The sequence below is a fragment of the Eurosta solidaginis genome, chromosome 1 (assembly GCF_040869045.1).
Source record: "Eurosta solidaginis isolate ZX-2024a chromosome 1, ASM4086904v1, whole genome shotgun sequence".
Taxonomy (NCBI): domain Eukaryota; kingdom Metazoa; phylum Arthropoda; class Insecta; order Diptera; family Tephritidae; genus Eurosta; species Eurosta solidaginis.
In genome coordinates, this window is record NC_090319.1 from 36782089 (window position 1) to 36804270 (window position 22182).

Consider the following 22182-nt stretch of genomic DNA (forward strand, 5'->3'; position numbering starts at 1 on the left):
TGGACCACGGGGGACTTTAGAATGTGTTTGTACGATAAGGGTGTCAAATGAAAGGTGTTAATGAGTATTTAAAGGAGAGTGGGCCTTAGTTCTATAGGTGGACGCCTTTTCGAGATATCGCCATAAAAGTGAACCAGGGGTGACTTTAGAATGTGTTTGTACGATAAGGGTATCAAATGAAAGGTGTTAATGAGTATTTAAAATAGAGTGGGCCTTAGTTCTATAGGTGGACGCCTTTTCGAGATATCGCCATGAAAGTGAATGTGTTTGTACGATATGGATATCAACCGAAAGGTGTTAATGAGTATTTTAAATGGGAGTGGGCCTTAGTTCTATAGGTGGATGCCTTTTCGAGATAACGCCATAAAGGGGGACAGGGGTGACTTTAGAATGTGTTTGTACGATATGGGTATCATATGAAAGGTGTTAATGGGTATCTATAGGTCGACGCCTTTTCGAGATATCGCTATAAAGGTGGACCAGGGGTGACTCTAGAATTTGTTTGTACGATATGAGTATCAACCGAAAGGTGTTAATGAAGGTTTTAAAAGGGAGTGGCCCTTAATTGTATATGTGAAGGAGTTTTCGAGATATCGACCAAAATGTGGACCAGGGTGACCCAGAACATCATCTGTCGGGTACCGCTAATTTATTTATATATGTTATATCACGAACAGTATTCCTGCCATTCCAAGGGCTTTTGATTTCGCCCTTCAGAACTTTTTCATTTTATTCTACTTAATATGGTAGGTGTCACACCCATTTTACAAAGTTTTTTCTAAAGTTGTATTTTGCGTGAATAAATCAATCCAATTACAATGTTTCTTCCATTTTTTAATATTTGGTATATAATTATGGCATTTTTTTCATTTTTCGTAATTTTCGATATCGAAAAAAGTGGGCGTGGTATAGCCGGATTTCGCCATTTTTAATGGCAAGATAAAGTGAGTTCAGATAAGTTCGTGAACTAAGTTTGGTAAAGATATATCAATTTTTGCTCAAGTTATCGTGTCAACGGCCGAGCAGAAGGACGGACGGTCGACTGTGTATAAAAACTCGTCGTGGTTTCAAGCCGATTTCGTCCATTTTCACAGAAAACGGTTATCGAATCTTTTCCCCTACCGAATTTCACAAGGATTGGTAAATTTTTGTTCGACTTATGGCATTAAAAGTATTCTAGACAAATTAAATGAAAAAGAGCGGAGCCACGCCTTTTCTTTCTTTTGTTTTTGTAAGTTGAATGTTGACATAATTTACTTATATACTGTAAAGATATTCAATTTTATGTTACAATTTGTCTTAAGCAATTTTTTTTTAAAGTGGACGTGTTCGTCATCCGATTTTGCTAATTTTTATTTAGCACACATATAGGAATAGGAGTAACGCTCCTGCCAAATTTCATCATGACATCTTCAACGACTGTCAAATTACGGCTTGCAAAACTTTCAGATTACCTTCTTTCAAAAGTGGGTGGTGCCCCGCCCATTGTCCAAAATTTTACTAGTTTTCTATTCTTCGTCCTAAGTTCAACCCACCTACCAAGTTTTATCGCTTTATCTGTATTTGGTAATGAATTATCGCACTTTTTCGGTTTTTCGAAATTTTCGATATCGAAAAAGTGGGCGTGCTTATAGTCCGATTTCGTTCATTTTAAATAGCGATCTGAGGTGAGTTCCCAGGAACCTACATACCAAATTTCATCAAGATACCTCAAAATTTACTCAAGTTATCGTGTTTACGGACGGACGGACGAATGAGCATGGCTAAATAAATTTCTTTTTTCGCCCAGATTATTTTGATATATAGAAGTCTATATCTACCTCGATTAGTTTATGCCGTTACGGATTATCGCTATGCGAACAAAGTTAATATACTCTGTAAGCTCTGCTCAGCTGAGTATAAAAATACAAACATTATATCACATAGCCTTTCTCAATTCAATAGCACAATTAAACTGTGCAAATATGGCCAGAATCGCGAAAAGTGAAACCGGATTTTTTTATACTCTGTAAGCTCTGCTCAGCTGAGTATAAAAATACAAACATTATATCACATAGCCTTTCTCAATTCAATAGCACAATTAAACTGTGCAAATATGGCCAGAATCGCGAAAAGTGAAACCGGATTTTTTTTTTTTATTTTACAAATACTGTATGAAATGTTACTTGATACGAAAGATTATTTCGTAAAATATCTAGTAACACTATATTTCAAGAAATTAAAATTGTCTGTATTTGACATTTCTTACTCTTTTAAAATTAATCTCCGAATTAAGAAATGGAAAAAATTTCAGCATCGAAAAAAAAAGGTAAATAAAATTATTTTGACCTATTTTTTCCAGAATTTTCAAGTTTTAAGGGAAGAAATTAGTATATTTGGATACTTATCACACTAGATAAGTATCCATATACCTCCGGTATGCATTTTTGGCTTAAAATATTTAGGTCACAAATTATAGTAACGTCGCAGTGCAAAAAATAATTTTTTTTTTTTTTTGTGGCGAAATTGACCGCTGTTTTTAAAATTCACTGATATGTGTTCTTAGTATAATCCGCCATCTTTCGGTCTCATTAGAAATCATATTAATAAAATTAGGTAGCATCGAATAAAATGTGCCAATCATGTGTAAGGTGGCAGTGATTTTTTTTAATAATTTAATTATGTATATTCTAACATACTAATTATAAAACCGCAGGTTCGTGTAAGTAAAGCTCAGCAAAATAAAAATTACATAGCTAAGCTTAAAGGCACCGGAAAATTTGAGGAGTATAAAAAGAAAAGAGCTGCAAGTACGAAACTTTACCGGCGAAAAAAGAAAAATGAAGAAAATGAAATGCCGCAAACAACAATAAGTAGTGTGCTCGAAAAACGACGTGAGAACATTCGGCAAAGGGTACAGAAGTTTCGTGAAAAAATGCGTACTGGGGAAAAACGGAGCAGATCAGTTTTGAGTGACACTCAATTAACAGGGTATAACTGTTCACACACATTCGGTAAGGCGGTGAGGAAAGCAGAACGCACATTACCCCAATCACCAACTAAGCGGAAAGCTGTCCTGACCAAAATTTTTAGTAACGTGCGTGAAGCCAACAAAATGGACATGGAGACTAGTATTCTACCACCACCGCCCCAAAAAAAGATCCACCAAAATATCTTAATGCTCAAAAAAGCTATTATAGCTTTCTATGAGCGTGATGATATTTCGCGAGTCTCACCCAGAATTCGAGATGTGAAGGAATATCTGTCCGAAAGTGGCGAGAAAATCTTGTTGCCCACTAGGCATATGGTACTAAGCTGCAGAGAAGCATGTGCACTATTTAATGAAGAGCAAGGCAACTCGGGGAAAGGTAAGAACTGTGATTTTTATTTACTGTTTAAGACCACTCCACTTTGTTAAGGAAAAACTAGGTTTAAAATTTCTTTCCCCTTCCATATAGATACGTGTGGAATTACTTTTTTCCCAAGGCATCGACCGGATCATGTCAAGCTTATAAAAGAATTGCCACACAACATGTGCTTATGCTCATACCATGCTAATTTCATAGATGCCGTCTCTGCTTTACATAAATTTGTTGCCCACGTATCAGATTATGAAAATGGTTTTGTATTGCAGTTCTTGTGTGATATACCTTCAATGGGCTGCTGGTATGGCGAGTGCGTTAAATGTACTGGTATAACAGTACCGAAATTGACTGCCCTGGTGGGTGAAGCTGATCTCGATATGCAAGTATCATGGATGAAATGGACGAAAAACGATGGTGTAAATCGGACTGAAAGACGACAGAAAAGTGGAAAGCTAACTGATCTTGTTGCATATATATCTGGCTTGTCGGCGCAATTTTTAATACATAGTTTTAACAAATGCGAGCAGTCCGAAGTATTTAATGTTCATGATCGCCCAAGAGCTCTTAGTGTGAATTATGCGAAAATCAAGATGAAGTCCAAAGTGCACACTGGAATCAAAGGCAGCTTTCAATTTTTATCAGTGGCTTATATTATAACGAAACCTTCACTGCCAAGGTGCTGGTATCAAACAATTTGTCACATACAAAATACACTATTGTTCCATACTTGTATATATTGTTTAAAAATTTGCCAAGTACAGTTACAATTTTAAAAATGTGGAGTGACGGACCATCCTCACAATTCAAAAACAAATATATTGCAGCTTTAATTCCTCACTTTGAAGAAATATTTGGAATGAAAATTGTTTGGAATTACTTTGCAACATCACATGGCAAAGGTTGTGTAGACGGGATTGGTGCAACCATTAAAACAATCGTTCGAAAACATGTAAGAGCGCGTGATATAGTCGTCAACAATGCATCTGACTTTGTACAGGCAGTCCACATGACTCCATCAAAAATTATGATTGAAGAAGTAACAAGCAATCAAATTGAAATGATTAACGCTGAATTGCAAGTTGTAGAGCTGTTTTCAAGAGCAAAGCCCATACAAAATATTTCCAGCGCCCATCAGATACAAGTTCGCGATAATAAAATACCTACTTTTAAGACATCCAGACAAGGATATAACTAATAACCTGTATAAATGTTTCTTTAAAATAAGATTTTTTGTGTATAGGTACTTAGAATAGCTAACCTATACATTCAGAATAGTTTGAAAATTTTAAAAATAAATCATATAAAAAAGCCGTTATTGTTTCACTTGTATTAGACCCTCCCATGAGCAAGTCCTATATATTCTAAAAGAGGAGCTAAAAAACAGAGTCTCATCCTGTCTTCATTTATCAACTAAATCAATTCGTTTACTCCTATAAAAAAGCAAATGGAAATACATAGAGTCAATATTACTCATACGCCCAGTGCTTATAAATTTGTTAGTTATATTTTTGGAACGTTTTGTGTATGCAGCTTAATAGCATAATTAAGTGCAAGTCGTTAGAAGTTATATATATTTTTGAGTATCTATTCACTTTCCCCAATAGCGTTTTCTCAAAAAATCGTACGTGTAACGTCGCAGTGATATGTTGTAACGTGGCAGTGCTCAAAAATATACTTATAACGTATGCTGTAATGAGCTTTTACGGAAACAGAAGGTGTCTATCTATGATTTCCTCTTTTTCCCATGACACATAAAACAGGGAATATTATCAGATTCGTAGATTCGCAGATTTTTCACAAAACTTCCCATAACATCCAAAACCACTTCCGAAATTACGTAACGTGGCAGTGCAACTAAAAACGGCTTAACTTTAAATTTATAACAGATATAAAGAAATGCCAATTAAAATGCAATGCTATTCATCGGTCTCTTTATACGTGCCTAGTAGATTATTCATTTAGTATATACTCTGATAGTTTTAAGCTTAAACAAAGTACGACTGTAACGTGGCAGTGGGAAATTTTGACCATATATAAAAAAATCACATGGAAATTTTCGTTTGAAAACAGCCAAATATTTTCTTTGTGTCCATTTCCTGAAATCTAGAAATTTCTACTTATTTTTTATTCACACAATCCACTAATCTAGACAAATTAGCAGTTTGGAAACAGATAAAACTAATTAGTGTACCTTTTGTACGTTTCTGTGTTTATTCATTAAAAATACAAACATTATATCACATAGCCTTTCTCAATTCAATAGCAAAATTAAACTGTGCAAATATATAAACAAATCCCATAGAAACTTTCGTTTAAAAACAGCCAAATATTTTCTTTGTGCCAATTTCCTGTAATCTAGAAGTTTCTACTTATTTTTTATTTACGCAATCCACTAATCTAGACAACTTAGCAGTTTGGAAACAGATAAAACTAATTAGTGTACCTTTTGTACGTTTCTGTGTTTATTCAATAAAAATGCAAACATTATATCACATAGCCTTTCTCAATCATTAGCAAAATTAAACTGTGCAAATATATAAACAAATCCCATATAAATTTTCGTTTGAAAACAGCCAATATTTTTTTCCTGAAATCTAGAAGTTTCTACTTATTTTTCATTTACGCAATCCACTAATCTAGACAACTTAGCAGTTTGGAAACAGATAAAACTAATTAGTGTACCTTTTGTACGTTTCTGTGTTTATTCATTAAAAATACAAACATTATATTACATAGCCTTGCTCAATTCAATAGCACAATTAAACTGTGCAAATATATAAACAAATCATATGGAAATTTTCGCTTGAAAACAGCCAAATATTTTCTTTGTGCCCATTTCCTGAAATCTAGAAGTTTCTACTTATTTTTTATTCACACAATCCACTAATGTATAAATAGCGCCCACAAAACTCGTCGACGTTTTTTCGAGATATCGCCATAAAGGTGGACCAGGGGTGACTCTAGAATGTGTTTGTACGATATGGGAATCAAATGAAAGGTGTTAATGAGTATTTTAAAAGGGAGTAGGCCTTAGTTCTATAGGTAGACGCCTTTTCGAGATATCGCCATAAAGGTGGACTAGGAGTGACTCTAGAATGTGTTTGTACGATATGGGAATCAAATGAAAGGTGTTAATGAGTATTTTAAAAGGGAGTGGGCCTTAGTTCTATAGGCGAACGCCTTTTCGCGATATCGCCATAAAGGTGGACCAGGGCTGACCCTAGAATGTGTTTGTACGATATGGGAATCAAATGAAAGTTGTTAATCAGTATTTTAAAAGGGAATAGGCCTTAGTTCTATAGGTGGACGCCTTTTCGCGATATCGCCATAAAGGTGGACCAGGGGTGACTCTAGAATGTGTTTGTACGATATGGGAATCAAATGAAAGTGTTAATGAGTATTTTAAAAGGGAAGAGGCCTTAGTTGTATAGGTGGACGCCTTTTCGCGATATCGCCATAAAGGTGGACCAGGGGTGACTCTAAAATGTGTTTGCACGATATGGGAATCAAATGAAAGGTGTTAATGAGTATTTTAAAAGGGATTGTGCCTTAGTTCTATAGGTGGACGCCTTTTCGCGATATCGCCATAAAGGTGGACCAGGGGTGACTCTAGAATGTGTTTGGGCATCAGCCGAAAGGTATTAATGAGTATTTTAAATGGGAGTGGGCTTTAGTTCTATAGGTGGACGCGTTTTCGAGATATCGCCATAAAATTGGGCCAGGGTCACCCAGAACATCATCTGTCGGGTACCGCTAATTTATTTATATATGTTATACCATGAACCAGTATTCCTGCCATTCCAAGGGCTTTTGATTTCGCCCTGCAGAACTTTTTCATTTTATTCTACTTAATATGGTAGGTGTCACACCCATTTTACAAAGTTTTTTCTAAAATTATATTTTGCGTCAAAAACCAATCCAATTACCATGTTTCATCCCTTTTCTCGTAATTTTTCATCATTTTGCGTAATTTTCGATATCGAAAAAGTGGGCGTCATAGCCGGATTTCGGCCATTTTTAATGCCAAGATAAAGTGAGTTCAGATAAGTACGTGAACTAAGTTTAGTAAAGATATGTCGATTTTTGCTCAAGTTATCGTGTTAACGGCCGAGCGGAAGGACGGACGGTCGACTGTGTATAAAAACCGGGTGTGGCTTCAACCGATTTCGCCCATTTTCACAGAAAACGTCATAGAATCTATTCCCCTACCAAATTTCGCAAGGATTGGTACATTTTTGTTCTACTTATGGCATTAAAAGTATTCTAGACAAACTAAATGAAAAAGGGCGGAACCAGGCTCATTTTAAAATTTCCATTTATTTTTGTATTTTGATGCACCATATAATTGCTGAAGTTGAATGTTGACATAATTTACTTATATACTGTAAAGATATTAAATTTTTTGTTATAATTTGAATTAAACATTTTTTTTTTAAGTGGGCGTGTTCGTCATACGATTTTGCAAATTTTTACTTAGCACACATATAGGAATAGGAGTAACGCTCCTGCCATATTTCATCATGATATCTTCAGCGACTGCCAAATTACGGCTTGCAAAACTTTGAAATTACCTTCTCTCAAAACTGGGCGGTGCCACGCCCATTGTCCAAAATTTTACTAATTTTCTATTCTACGTCATAAGGTCAACCCACCTACCGGTTTTTCGAAATGTTCGATATCGAAAAAGTGGGCGTGGTTATAGTCCGATTTGGACATTTTAAATGTAGATCTGAGATGAGTGCCCAGGAACCTACATACCAAATTTCATTTCATTTCAGGGACGGATGGACATTGCTAAATAAATTTCTTTTTTCGCCCAGATCATTTTGATATAGAAGTCTATATCTATCTCGATTAGTTTATGCCGTTACGGATTATCGCTATGCGAACAAAGTTAATATACTCTGTGAGCTCTGCTCAGCTGAGTATAAAAATACAAACATTATATCACATAGCCTTTCTCAATTCAATAGCACAATTAAACTGTGCAAATATATAAAAAAATCACATGGAAATTTTCTTTTGAAAACAACCAAATATTTTCTTTGTGCCCATTTCCTGAAATCTAGAAATTTCTACTTATTTTTTATTCACACAATCCACTAATGTATAAATAGCGCCCACAAAACTTATCATGATTTATTTAATAGTTAACAACTGTCTGAAAAGGTTAAAATAAAATGAATTTACTAAATAATTTCGGGCTCCTGTTGGTCGCGCTTAGCTTCCCTTTGACCTATGCGAATGCGGAATTTCGCACTGGAGGTGCTAGTTCTATCAATTCTGAGAAAATAAAGGTTAAATATGTGGCGGCAATATTTCACGACGATGAATATGCTTGCATTGGATCACTGATCACTATGGAATACGTAGTTACAGCTTACAAATGCCTGGACACAACTAAAAAGATGACAGTTAAAGCTGGTGCAAACGGGGAAGGTCGCAATCCTGATCCTAAAAATCCATACGCGGGAATGCACGAACACGATATAGGTATAATTAAAGTGTACCCCCCCTTTGGATCAGATTCTACAGTAGAAACTATAAAACTTTGCAAAACTAATTTAAAAGAGGTCAAGCAAATGCAAGTAGTTAGTGATTGGGATTCACAATTTGCTTTTTGTGAATCTATAAGACAGGCACACCGTGTTTATATACGCGATAATGACTATTTTGGCAAAACAGTGATTTTGGGATGTGGTTCAACAATTAAAGTAGTTCCTGGAGCACCGGGCGTTCTGGACGGTACTCTTTGTGCTGTGGCAGCATCTGATTTCTCTTCTTCGTCAAGGACGTATGCAGATTTATCTAAAGGCACTGAAGCTCCATCATTTATAAAAGAAAAGACGGCATATTCAGAAGAGTTGTTATAAATCCGATACTGTCATAAAATTATGCAATACTTCTAAATAAATAGTATACATTTATATATTTCTATTAAAATGTTTTCGTTTTTCTTTTCCATGAGGAGATGTACATAGCTGAATTATAATTTTTTATTGTAAAACTTAAACTGCTACAATCAAAATACTTCGCGAATTAAAAACTCATTGCGCACATATTGTTGTTGCAATATCGGAGTATTACACATATGAATGCTGAGTGGAACATCGCCCTATCTCGGTTGAAAGTCTCATTACAGAATTTTTCGTACAAATGCCCCAGCTCACGTCGAATATTTTAAATTTATGCAGAGGTAACGCGTTTTCGAAATGGTGGCTGAGATAGCGTAAAGTTCCACTCAGCAGTCGAAATGGCGATGTTTTTATGGTATTATCTAGAAATAAATGTTCATCATTGCAATTTAAGCAGAAGTTTGGAGTAAGCTGCTTACTCCAAACTGGAAAAAGAAGCGGTAAAGATGGGTTTGATGGTGAATGAGGACAAAACGAAGTTACTGCTGTAATTGAGCAAAGAGTCAGCGCATATGCGCCTTGGCAACCACGCTACTGTTGGCAGCCATAATTTCGAAATAGTAAAAGACTTCGTTTATTTGGGAACCAGCATCAACACTAGCAACAACATCAGCACTGAAATCCAGCGAAGAATCAATCTTGCCAATAAATGCTACGTTGGACTAGGTGGGCAATTAAAAAGTAAAGTCCTCACTCGGCGAACGAAAATCACACTTTACAAGTCACTTATCGTACCCGTCCTGCTATATGGGGCAGAAGCATGGACCATGACAACATCAAATGAAGCGGCTTTGGGAGTGTTCGAGAGAAAAGTTCTTCGAAAGATCTATGGACCTCTACGCGTTGGCGATGGCGAGTACCGAAGAAGATTTAATGATGAGCTGTACGAGCTATACGCAGACATCAACATAGTCGAGCGAATTAAAACGCAGCGGCTGCGCTGGCTAGGCCATGTTATGCGAATGAAAGATAATGCTCCGGCCAAGAAAGCGTTTCTATCGGAACCCGTCTATGGAAGCAGAGGTAGAGGGCGGCCCCCACTCCGTTGGAAGGACCAGGAGGAAGACGATTTAAACTCTCTTGGTGTGACCAATTGGCGCCGGTTGGCGGAGCGAAGGAGCGACTGGCGCGCCTTGTTGGACGGCCATAACCGTTTAGACGGTTAAACGCCAATTAAGTAAGTAAGTAAGATTGGAATTTAATTAAAAATTTTGGTTATATTCACTGAATGTGTGATAAATTGAGTTGTTATTTTCTTTACTGACTTCAACCAAACTCATGAATTTATTTCTATTTCACCAATTATGAGTTGACAAAAAATTAATACTCTTCTCCTAAAACTCATTGAAATACTTATGGCTTTTTATAATATTAAACGAGGTAAAATTGACATCTCTCCAACCTCCAAATCAAGGGTGCTAGGTACGGTTGGATGAATTGCAGCCAGGGGATATTTTCGGATCGGAGACTTCCCCATACCGGACCGCTTCGGGAAGTAATGATGGACTTACCACATCGGGGCGCTGTTGGTGCGGACGGTTTTTATCCCCACTTTTAACATTAGACCGCTGAGCTCGTCTTGTTGGACAGGTGGTCCTACGACCAAGATGGACTCAAAAACTTCTAAAGTAAGTAAGGATGAGAACTAAAAAGCGATGGCGTCGCATGCCCGGGAGGAAGAAGTCGCTAACAGTAATGATTTTGACGCGGATAGCGATGATAGTATGCAGTCAGTGCGCTCGATAGAGGGGAATTCTACCAGGACGGGCAAAGAACTAACGTTAACCCAACCAACGACGAGAGCGGTCGCTTGGCATGGAACAAAGAGACAGTGCACTGAGAGGCAAGAGGCACCGATCGGCTGAACCTGATAAGCATGCTTTTAAGAGGCAGGAGGCGGAGGGAAAACACCCTAGCCCCAGAACCAGGAAGCAAACTGGCCGGAATGACAGGAACCAGACCTGAAATTCTGCAAAGCGGAGAGAAGAGAAAAGTTCTAGAAAGCCATGTACCCTTAAAGCTATAGTGCAGAAAGAGGAAATAAGAAACAACAACGTAAATGCTAATAAGCTTAAGGGAGGTAATGACCAGACTCCAGCTTATTCGGTGATACTAAAGGGAGCTAACGATGATACTCCGGTTTTCACTGAGAAGAAGATGAACAAAGTTGCGAAGCAGGCCTTAACTGTGGCACTACTATATTAAAACAACCCCAATGGGCTGGTGTCAACCTAAAGGCAAAGGTGTTGGAATTGGGCAAAAAGCCTAATAATGCTGCGAGTCTAGCAAAGACGCTTAGACCAGAGGAGGGAGAAACGTACCTACAGACCCCGGAAACAACGAAAAAAATGTATTGCGTGAGCGCAGTGACGGAGAATTTGGAGGGAGACAAACAGCTCAATGGCGTTGCGAGTCTTACAGATAAATATCAAACACAGTAAAGTGACGTCGAGCCAGCTCCTCCTAAAACTCATTGAAATACTTATCGCTTTTTATAATATTAAACGAGGTAAAATTGACATCTCTCCAACCTCCAAATCAAGGGTGCTAGGTACGGTTGGATGAATTGCAGCCAGGGGATATTTTCGGATCGGAGACTTCCCCATACCGGACCGCTTCGGGAAGTAATGATGGACTTACCACATCGGGGCGCTGTTGGTGCGGACGGTTTTTATCCCCACTTTTAACATTAGACCGCTGAGCTCGTCTTGTTGGACAGGTGGTCCTACGACCAAGATGGACTCAAAAACTTCTAAAGTAAGTAAGGATGAGAACTAAAAAGCGATGGCGTCGCATGCCCGGGAGGAAGAAGTCGCTAACAGTAATGATTTTGACGCGGATAGCGATGATAGTATGCAGTCAGTGCGCTCGATAGAGGGGAATTCTACCAGGACGGGCAAAGAACTAACGTTAACCCAACCAACGACGAGAGCGGTCGCTTGGCATGGGCCAAAGAGACAGTGCCCTGAGAGGCAAGAGGCACCGATCGGCTGAACCTGATAAGCATGCTTTTAAGAGGCAGGAGGCGGAGGGAAAACGCCCTAGCCCCAGAACCAGGAAGCAAACTAGCCGGAATGACAGGAACCAGACCTGAAATTCTGCAAAGCGGAGAGAAGAGAAAAGTTCTAGAAAGCCATGTACCCTTAAAGCTATAGAGCAGAAAGAGGAAATAAGAAACAACAACGTAAATGCTAATAAGCTTAAGGGAGGTAATGACCAGACTCCAGCTTATTCGGTGATACTAAAGGAGCTAACGATGATACTCCGGTTTTCACTGAGAAGAAGATGAACAAAGTTGCGAAGCAGGCCTTAACTGTGGCACTACTATATTAAAACAACCCCAATGGGCTGGTGTCAACCGAAAGGCAAAGGTGTTGGAATTGGGCAAAAAGCCTAATAATGCTGCGAGTCTAGCAAAGACGCTTAGACCAGAGGAGGGAGAAACGTACCTACAGACCCCGGAAACAACGAAAAAAATGTATTGCGTGAGCGCAGTGACGGAGAATTTGGAGGGAGACAAACAGCTCAATGGCGTTGCGAGTCTTACAGATAAATATCAAACACAGTAAAGTGACGTCGAGCCAGCTCCTCCTAAAACTCATTGAAATACTTATCGCTTTTTATAATATTAAACGAGGTAAAATTGACATCTCTCCAACCTCCAAATCAAGGGTGCTAGGTACGGTTGGATGAATTGCAGCCAGGGGATATTTTCGGATCGGAGACTTCCCCATACCGGATCGCTTCGGGAAGTAATGATGGACTTACCACATCGGGGCGCTGTTGGTGCGGACGGTTTTTATCCCCACTTTTAACATTAGACCGCTGAGCTCGTCTTGTTGGAAAGGTGGTCCTACGACCAAGATGGACTCAAAAACTTCTAAAGTAAGTAAGGATGAGAACTAAAAAGCGATGGCGTCGCATGCCCGGGAGGAAGAAGTCGCTAACAGTAATGATTTTGACGCGGATAGCGATGATAGTATGCAGTCAGTGCGCTCGATAGAGGGGAATTCTACCAGGACGGGCAAAGAACTAACGTTAACCCAACCAACGACGAGAGCGGTCGCTTGGCATGGGCCAAAGAGACAGTGCCCTGAGAGGCAAGAGGCACCGATCGGCTGAACCTGATAAGCATGCTTTTAAGAGGCAGGAGGCGGAGGGAAAACGCCCTAGCCCCAGAACCAGGAAGCAAACTAGCCGGAATGACAGGAACCAGACCTGAAATTCTGCAAAGCGGAGAGAAGAGAAAAGTTCTAGAAAGCCATGTACCCTTAAAGCTATAGAGCAGAAAGAGGAAATAAGAAACAACAACGTAAATGCTAATAAGCTTAAGGGAGGTAATGACCAGACTCCAGCTTATTCGGTGATACTAAAGGGAGCTAACGATGATACTCCGGTTTTCACTGAGAAGAAGATGAACAAAGTTGCGAAGCAGGCCTTAACTGTGGCACTACTATATTAAAACAACCCCAATGGGCTGGTGTCAACCGAAAGGCAAAGGTGTTGGAATTGGGCAAAAAGCCTAATAATGCTGCGAGTCTAGCAAAGACGCTTAGACCAGAGGAGGGAGAAACGTACCTACAGACCCCGGAAACAACGAAAAAAATGTATTGCGTGAGCGCAGTGACGGAGAATTTGGAGGGAGACAAACAGCTCAATGGCGTTGCGAGTCTTACAGATAAATATCAAACACAGTAAAGTGACGTCGAGCCAGCTCCTCCTGACACTTGAGGAGGATTCGTTTGATGTGGCGCTGATAAAAGAGCCATGGGTCTCATCTGGAGGAAAGGTTTGGACTCAGCGCTCGCGTACTCAGCGTTTATTACACAAAGGCGAGCAGCAGGGTAATAGCTGCAGTCATGATTAGAAAAAAAGGGAAAAAGAACCGTCCCTTATCAAAACATCCTGGTACTTGGCCCATAACGTGGAAGCACAACCAGAAGAGTTCAAAAGGCTACTAGATCAAGAATGGTGCAGAGGACGGCTTGTCATAGGTGCGGATGCGAATGCGCATCACAGCTTATGGGGAGGGGACGATATTAACGGTAGAGGTGAGTCCTTCTTTTGTTATACACTACAGAGTAGTGTACAAGTTGCTAACAGGAGTAGCGTTCCTACATATGTTGGGCCAACGTCAAGCAATATGATTGATAACACATTGAGTTTTGCGCATTATAAATCGCGGTATGAAGAGAGGGTCCTTGACAGGACATCCTTCTCAGACCAGACCATGCATTATCAGCTACAGCATAGAAAAGGGGAAAACCTTTAGAAACCCTAGGCAACGGCCTTTACTAAATGGATCGGCTCGAAGTTAAGCTGCAGAGTGATCACGTCGCCACGGGGCATCAAAATCTGTAAACAGAGGAGCGCCGCAAGGTGGGGTTTTAGGGGCGTTGACAGCATTGGGTACGCTGGTTATCAACTAATTGCTTAGTCGGTTCGGCGGAAGACCAGTCAAACTGCATATCAGATGGCATTTCTATCATAAAAAGTGGCAGATGCCTAACAACAATCAGCTCTATGATGGATCCGGCACTTCGGGATTTAAAGGCCTGGGCATCTGGCGTCGAGTTAACCACCAACGCGAAGAAAATCGATCTAGTATTATTTACTAGGAAATATAAGGTCCCTAATTGGACCAAATAGCCGCCGTGGTGTGATGGTAGCGTGCTCCGCCTACCACACCGAAGATCCTGGGTACACGCCCGGGCTAAGCAACATCAACATTTTAGAAACAAGCTTTTTTAATTAGAAGAAAATTTTTCTAAGCAGGGTCGCCCCTCGGCAGTGTTTGGCAAGCACTCCGAGTGTATGTCTGCCATGAAATGGTCTCAGTAAGAACTCCTCTGCCTTGCAGATGTCGTTCGGAGTCGGCATAAACAAGTAGGTCCCGTCCCGCCAATTTGTAGAAAAGATTAAAGGGAGCGCGACGCAAATTGGAAGAAAAGCTCGGCCTAAAATCTCTTCGGATGTTATCCCGCCTTAAATTTTTTTTAACTCCTTATATAAGCCTGATTTTTATTGGTTTATAATCCTTATATAAAAGGTTCGAATGCAGCAAGTAGTATCTTATAACAGGCATCGCCACGAGCTTCTTATGTAAGCGTGACCACACCTACTTTGAAATCCAAAAATAAAAAAATGGGCTTATGGGGTGGCCATCCCTGCTTTATATAATTCTCTTTTACTTTATCCTTCATTATTCTTCTTATTCTTGTCCATTCCTTATTCCATTTATCGCCCTCCCACTCCCACTCCAACTCATATTCCCACTTACATTCAAACTCTTGCCACTCCCATTCCAACTCTCCCTCCCACTCCAATTCTCACTCCAGCTCTCACTCCAACTCTGACTTCCACTCCCACACCAAATCTTCAAATAATTGTGTAGAAGCGAATTAAAATTTTTCCTAATAGGGGGCTTGGCAACACCTTTTCCGAAAAAATTTCTCTAAACCAACCTTAAACCATAACGAAAAAACAAAAAAATATTATCGAATTCGGTCAATCCGTTTTTTGAGTTTAAGCAGGTCTAACACACAGCAATTTATTTATATATATATTTATATCTTCAATATTTGTTGTTGTATTGTAAAAGAGTCGGACTTAATTTTCGAAATATTCAGATGTATTTTAAAAAATGTTAATTAGTATTTGAAATCGTCAATTAGATTTCAAAAAACGTTGATAAGACTCAAGAAAGGTTCACTACACCTTTTCCAATTGTATTTAATAAAAGAGCTAATGCATTTAGGAAAAGGGAAATCTATTTTCCTTCAAGTTCAGTAGCGCTGTCAACTTAATCCACCTTATCGGATGACAGATAAGAAGGGGGGTTGACTGGAAAGTTCTAGGGATCCAAGATATCGCTTCACCAGCATTCGCCTTCGTATCCGGCAAAGTAACACCTTGATACACACTGTTGACATCACAGGAAGGGCCAATAAGAGAGGGCAGAGAACATTTCTCTCGAACCACATCCAACGTTCGCCACCAACTATAATTCCGAGCCACCCACCAGAAAAGATACCATATCTCACATTGCTGTCTCAAGTTCTGCAAAGCTTTTGAGGTTACCTCTGGTTTATAACATGTGAAACCAGCAGCCATCAAGTTGTCAGCTTAATGAGAGCAAACACCTATCATGTCTTTCTGAAATTGGTGGTATCTTGATTGCCCATCTGCAGCTTCCTAATGCTTTTTAATCTTGAATTTTCGAAATATACGCATAGCTTATGACCGTAGCTTCGATGGCCGAAGATGGGAATGTTAAAACTGCTGGCTGGCTCAGGAATGAACGTTCAGAGTCCACATTGTCCAAGCCGTTTCATTACATAACTGAATGCAACTCAAATTGCTGCACCACTATTGAGTAGTAAGAAGGCTAGCCAATGCCTCTAGTGCAGCTTGGCTGCTCATACTCCTGCCTTTCTATATATTCTATATCACATAGTCTATAGCTTTGAGGAATGCGAATACCTCAACCTAGAAGATTGAAACATCATTCCCACAACAAAGTAAAGCTGTATAGAATGAACCCCACAGCGCCTGGCCCAAAGTTACTTTTTGCGCCTTCCTAGGTATAAAGACCGAAAGGAACGGGAACTACAGGGATGTTATACAGAAAGCTTCCGTGATGCGTACAATGATCGCTCATTGAAGATGATCAAGCTGATTTGCGAGGCTATTGATGGAGAGTCTGCTCCACTAAACCCCAGATGAAACAGCTGATAATTAGTCTGATCATAGAGATGTGACCCTGGGGGCAGCCCATGTTGATCGTTGACCTGTCTCTGGCTGAACCACAATGGCTTTTTGCATCTACATTGAACGAATTCTATTAGTAGTACTAGTCAGTTAGTGTTTACAAGGATTTAAGCAATCAGTTTCCTGAGGGTGGAAAAATTTCGATTATAGCTCTAGAAATACTCATTATAGCTCCAACTTGATAATGAAAACAAGTCGTTAATGTTCTGGAGATGATCGCAACACGAACCGGAGATAGTACCGAAATGTTCTAAAAAACAACCCGTAATGATTCAGAACGTAAATCTAAATAGCCACCCAATATTCCGAAAACTACTCCGAAATGATCTCAAAGTCAACACAATGAAGTTCTTAACAATCTCAAATGATCTCAACCAACCGCTTATAGTGCGGATATAGCCCGGAACTAATTCCAAAATTATTTCAAGAACTGTCCCAAAGTAATCACGTAAGCAATCTGGATTAAGATCCGAAATGATCCCTAAATAGTCCCAAGTTAATTCCCAAACCCATCCGTGAAAGATCTTCAAATGGTCCCATTATGAATTCGAAACACCCCAATATAAACTTAAGAAGCCACGAAACATTATCCAAATTAGTCCAAAAATTAGCAAACATCGATTAATCTTACATTGTGGAGACCAACAGGCCCGGCAGACGTTACCCTGCCCGAGCTTTGAGTTGCCGGTCAATAATGGTTAGCGTGCAACAACTTCCTATCTCCCCTCTTTCACTACTTCACTACTTCTTCCTCTCTCCACTTTCCCACTTTCATTCTTTCTTCTTTTTCGCTCAGTCTATTCTCATATATATGTTTTCCCAATGCTCTACAACGTATCTCCCATTTTTATACCTTTCATGAAAATGAAATGGTATATTAATTTCGTCACGAAACCGAAAATTGTAAGTCCTTAAAGGAAAATAGATAGACCCACCATTAAGTATACCGAAATAATCAGGTTGACGAGCTGAGTTGATTTAGCCATGTCCGTCTGTCCGTCTGTCTGTTTGTATGCAAACTAGTCCCTCAATTTTTGAGATATCTTGGTGAGCGGGTGTATTTGGGTGTCCGATTAGACATTTGTCGGAACCGACCGGATCAGACCACTATAGCATATATCCTCCATACAACCGATTTTTCAGAAAAAGAGGATTCTTGTAATATCTTACCCAATTTAACAGATTGAAGCTTCAAACTTCACCATATACTTTCGTATATTGCACATATTGTTGCCTGAAAAAATTGATGAGATCGGTCGTATATATAGAAATAAAAGGATTACAATATTACCTTAGTTTATTGTGGTCAAAACGGCAGAGATCGTTGACGGCAGAGATCGTTGGCGGCAGATGCGTGCTGTACGGCTGTTGAAATCCAAGAGGCCGGTTGTATAGCAAGCTACAACCGTTGACCCGCAAAATCCTCCGTTTTGGAGGGGAAAGGCAGCCACACATCAACCCCGACATGCATATGCATGAGTGCTGACAAAAAGCACACATACACGTGCATGTACATGCATGTGGCGGTGATGGTGTGGGTGGTTATAAATTAAGTCGAGTATCGATTTGAAGAGTTGCATTGGGGGATCACAATCAGATGCGGAAAAGTTAGGCATCCTGCCTAAACATGCCGGCCCCCCTTGCGATACGCAACATCGTTTTTACCCCCACCGATCTCCGACCGCTGAAAAGCAACGAGAAAAAAACGTTTGCATTAAAACTAGACTTAACCTAAAATCGCGTATTTCGCCAGCGTCGCGTGTGGCCGGGAGTCCTGCCCGACTTGCGCAGCATGCCCCCTGAGCTAGGATAAAAATAAACATTAGAAGTTGAGGAAAGTGAATATTTCTTGCCTTTGGTTATACATAATTCTTAGATATTGTAACGAATTTTCTGCAAATCCTCTTATTTGCAATCCTCTGCTAAGTTCGAATCACTAAACTGTTGAATAAATAACTCCAATATTGAATGATGGAAAAATGGCCTTTATTAAGTACTTCACAATAACACTCAAACTGTGCAACGAATAGCTTAATAACCAAACTGATATCTTAAAGGAAACTGACTTTCAAAATAATAGTGCTATTGCTCGCTAGATATCGTCTTACTCGTAACTGCTTGACAATTCAAATCAAACTGAATTCCTTCTTACTCGCTGGCGCCGCTTTTATAGTTTACGCTGCATACTTCTAGGCTCTTCGATTTCCAGAAGTTACTAGTTGTTTCGGCTACAAAATCGCCAGCCACAACTACGTGCACAAATTATTGCTCTCTCTTGTGACAACTCAGATAAGGTATATGCATGTGTTTGTAGTTTACAGTCTCCCGCACACACATAAGCGTATAAGTAAATTCATCGGTGTGTGACATCTCATCTCTCGCTGCCTTGTATGTAAATGTTGCTCGTCGGAATGTGTACATATGTGTAGACGCAATTATTGATTCGTTTATGTAGATACATAATGATTGAATTATTGAAGTGCATTCACGTCACTGCTTAGATCGGCTTAGAGCTGGCAGCACTCCTTAGTTTTGCTAATATTCGTAACACTGCCCTCCACCTAAGTCTGATCGTCCCGATCAGACAAATCTCTCGATCTAAACGCTGCTAATCTCTCCAAATGAACCACTTTCATTTTGGTTCGTGGTTTGGTAGTGGTTTGTATGCGGTACACTACATCGTTGATCCGTTTTACAACTTTGTATGGGCCTTCCCAGTTACACTGCAATTTCGGGGACAACCCTTTTTTTCGTTGTGGGTTGTATAGCAGCACCAAATCTCCTTCCTGAAACCCTTCCGAATTAATTGCTTTATCGTACCTCGCTTTCATCTTGTCACTCATAATCTTTGCTCGTTGCCTTACCAGATCGTGTATCTCTCTCAGCTCTTCTTCTAAGACATCAGTGGATTTCTTGACATTCCTCTCCGCATCGGCATCTATCCCATACTTCAAATCAGCTGGCAGTCGAAGGTCATTGCCAAAAATTACCTTTGCGGGAGTTTGGCCCGTTGTGTCATGTACTGCCGATCGGTAGGCCATCAAGAATAATGATATGTGTGTATCCCAGTCCTTATGGTACTTGTCGACTACTTTCCTTAAATGCTCCTCCAATGTTCTATTGAAACGTTCCACCATACCATCGGACTGAGGATGCAATGCAGTTGTCCGTGTTTTTCGAATGCCCAACTTCTTGCACAGTTCTTGGAACACAGCTGATCCAAAATTCCTGCCTTGGTCAGAATGTAACTCCATTTGTACACCATACCTTGCAACCCATTCGTTTTTAACCACTTCTGCTACTGTTTCTGCTTCTTGGTTTGGGATTGGGTATACCTCTGGCCATTTACTGAAATAATCCATAACCACCAGTACGTATTTGTTTCCGCGGTTGCTAGTAGGAAATGGACCTGCGACATCCATGGCGATCCTTTCAAATGGTGCACCTGAAATATACTGCTTCATCTGGCCACGACTTCGGGTTTTGGGCCCTTTCGCTCTGTTGCATACCTAGCAATTGGCAATCCACTCGGTGACCGACTGACGGCAACCAACCCAATAGAATCTCTGCTTAATTTTCTCGAGTGTCTTCGTGATTCCAAGATGGCCTCCACTTGGACCATTGTGCAACTCGCTGAGCACGTCAGGAATCCTCTTTCTGGGAACAACTATAAGTTTCTTCTTGCACTGACCATCCTCACTCTCCCATACTCGATGCAAGCAACCGGATATCAATTCCAAACTGTTCCACTGTGCCCAATATGACTTCGCAATGGGACTCTCTGCTGACATATCCTCTCTGCTTGGTCTTTCGTTTCGTTCGAGCCCTTGCATAACATGTGACAGACCTGTATCTTCTAGCTGACACTTTCTTAGTTGTTCCTTGTCCCATTCATCCGTACACGTTATAGTCATTAGCCGGACATCTATAATGTCTTCTTTAGCCTCGGCCTTTGAACAGTGCTTGCATTCCAAACTACATGGCCTTCGTGACATTGCATCGGCATTTCCATGGGTACTACCTTTTCGATGCTCAATGGAAAAGTCATAGCTTTGAAGTCGCTCGATCCACCGGTCCAATTGTCCTTCCGGATTACGGAACTGCAGAAGCCATTTCAATGCTGCGTGATCTGTCCTGACATGGAATCGCTGGCCGTAGAGGTATTTGTGAAAATGTTTAATGCACTCTACCAATGCCAACAGCTCTCTCCGCGTAACACAGTAGTTCCTCTCTGGTTTTCCAATCGAACGGCTGTAATATGCAACTACCTTCTCCTGTCCATCGACCAGTTGTGATAAAACGCCTCCTATAGCATATCCACTTGCATCTGTATCTAGAATAAATGTTGCTCCTGGAATCGGATATGCTAACATTGGGGCAGTGCACAAACGCTCCTTCAATGTTTGGAAAGCCACTTCTTGCTCCTTCTTCCATTCAAAAGCTTTGTTTTTTCTTGTAAGCTCATGGAGGCTATGGGCTACGCTGGAAAAATTTGGTACAAATCGGCGGTAATATGTGCACAGCCCAAGAAAACTTCTCAATTCATGTAGATTCTGTGGTCTTGGCCAATCCTGTACAGCCTCTATTTTTTCGTTCGCAGTGCAGATGCCCTCTGTCGTTACCTTGTGACCCAAATAATTGGCTTCCTTTTTAAACAGCGCACACTTTTTGGGACTTAACTTCAGACCAGCGCCAGCTATTCTCTGGAAAACTTCCTCCAAGTTCTTAAGATGTTCATCAAAGTTCTTGCCCAATACGATGATGTCGTCCAGGTACACCAAGCATGTTTTCCAATGTAGTCCTTTCAGTACCTGGTCCATGAGTCTCTCAAAAGTAGCTGGTGCATTACAAAGTCCAAAAGGCATCACTGTAAATTGCCAAAGACCATCACCGACACTGAAGGCTGTTTTCTCTTTATCTTCCTCCTTCACCTCCACTTGCCAGTAGCCGCTTTTCAAGTCCAGCGTGGAAACCCATTTCGTACCAGATAGCGAGTCCAGAGTGTCGTCAATTCTTGGCAATGGGTAGCTATCCTTTTTCGTTACGTCATTCAACTTCCGGTAGTCCACGCAAAACCTCATTTTTCCATCCTTTTTTTTTACAAGTACTACCGGTGAGCTCCATGGACTAGCTGATGGTTCGATGACGCCGCT

General features: G+C 40.2%; 1 protein-coding gene across 1 annotated transcript; it reads left to right on the plus strand.

Annotated features, from left to right (window-relative positions):
- Positions 1-2105: 2105 nt before the first annotated feature.
- Positions 2106-4609, plus strand: LOC137249514 (uncharacterized). The gene is made up of 3 exons (XM_067781473.1): positions 2106-2308; positions 2696-3347; positions 3438-4609. The coding sequence occupies exons 1-3, from the start codon at positions 2159-2161 to the stop codon at positions 4115-4117; spliced, it is 1482 nt and encodes a 493-aa protein (XP_067637574.1). The 5' UTR covers positions 2106-2158; the 3' UTR covers positions 4118-4609.
- The last annotated feature ends 17573 nt before the right edge of the window (positions 4610-22182 follow it).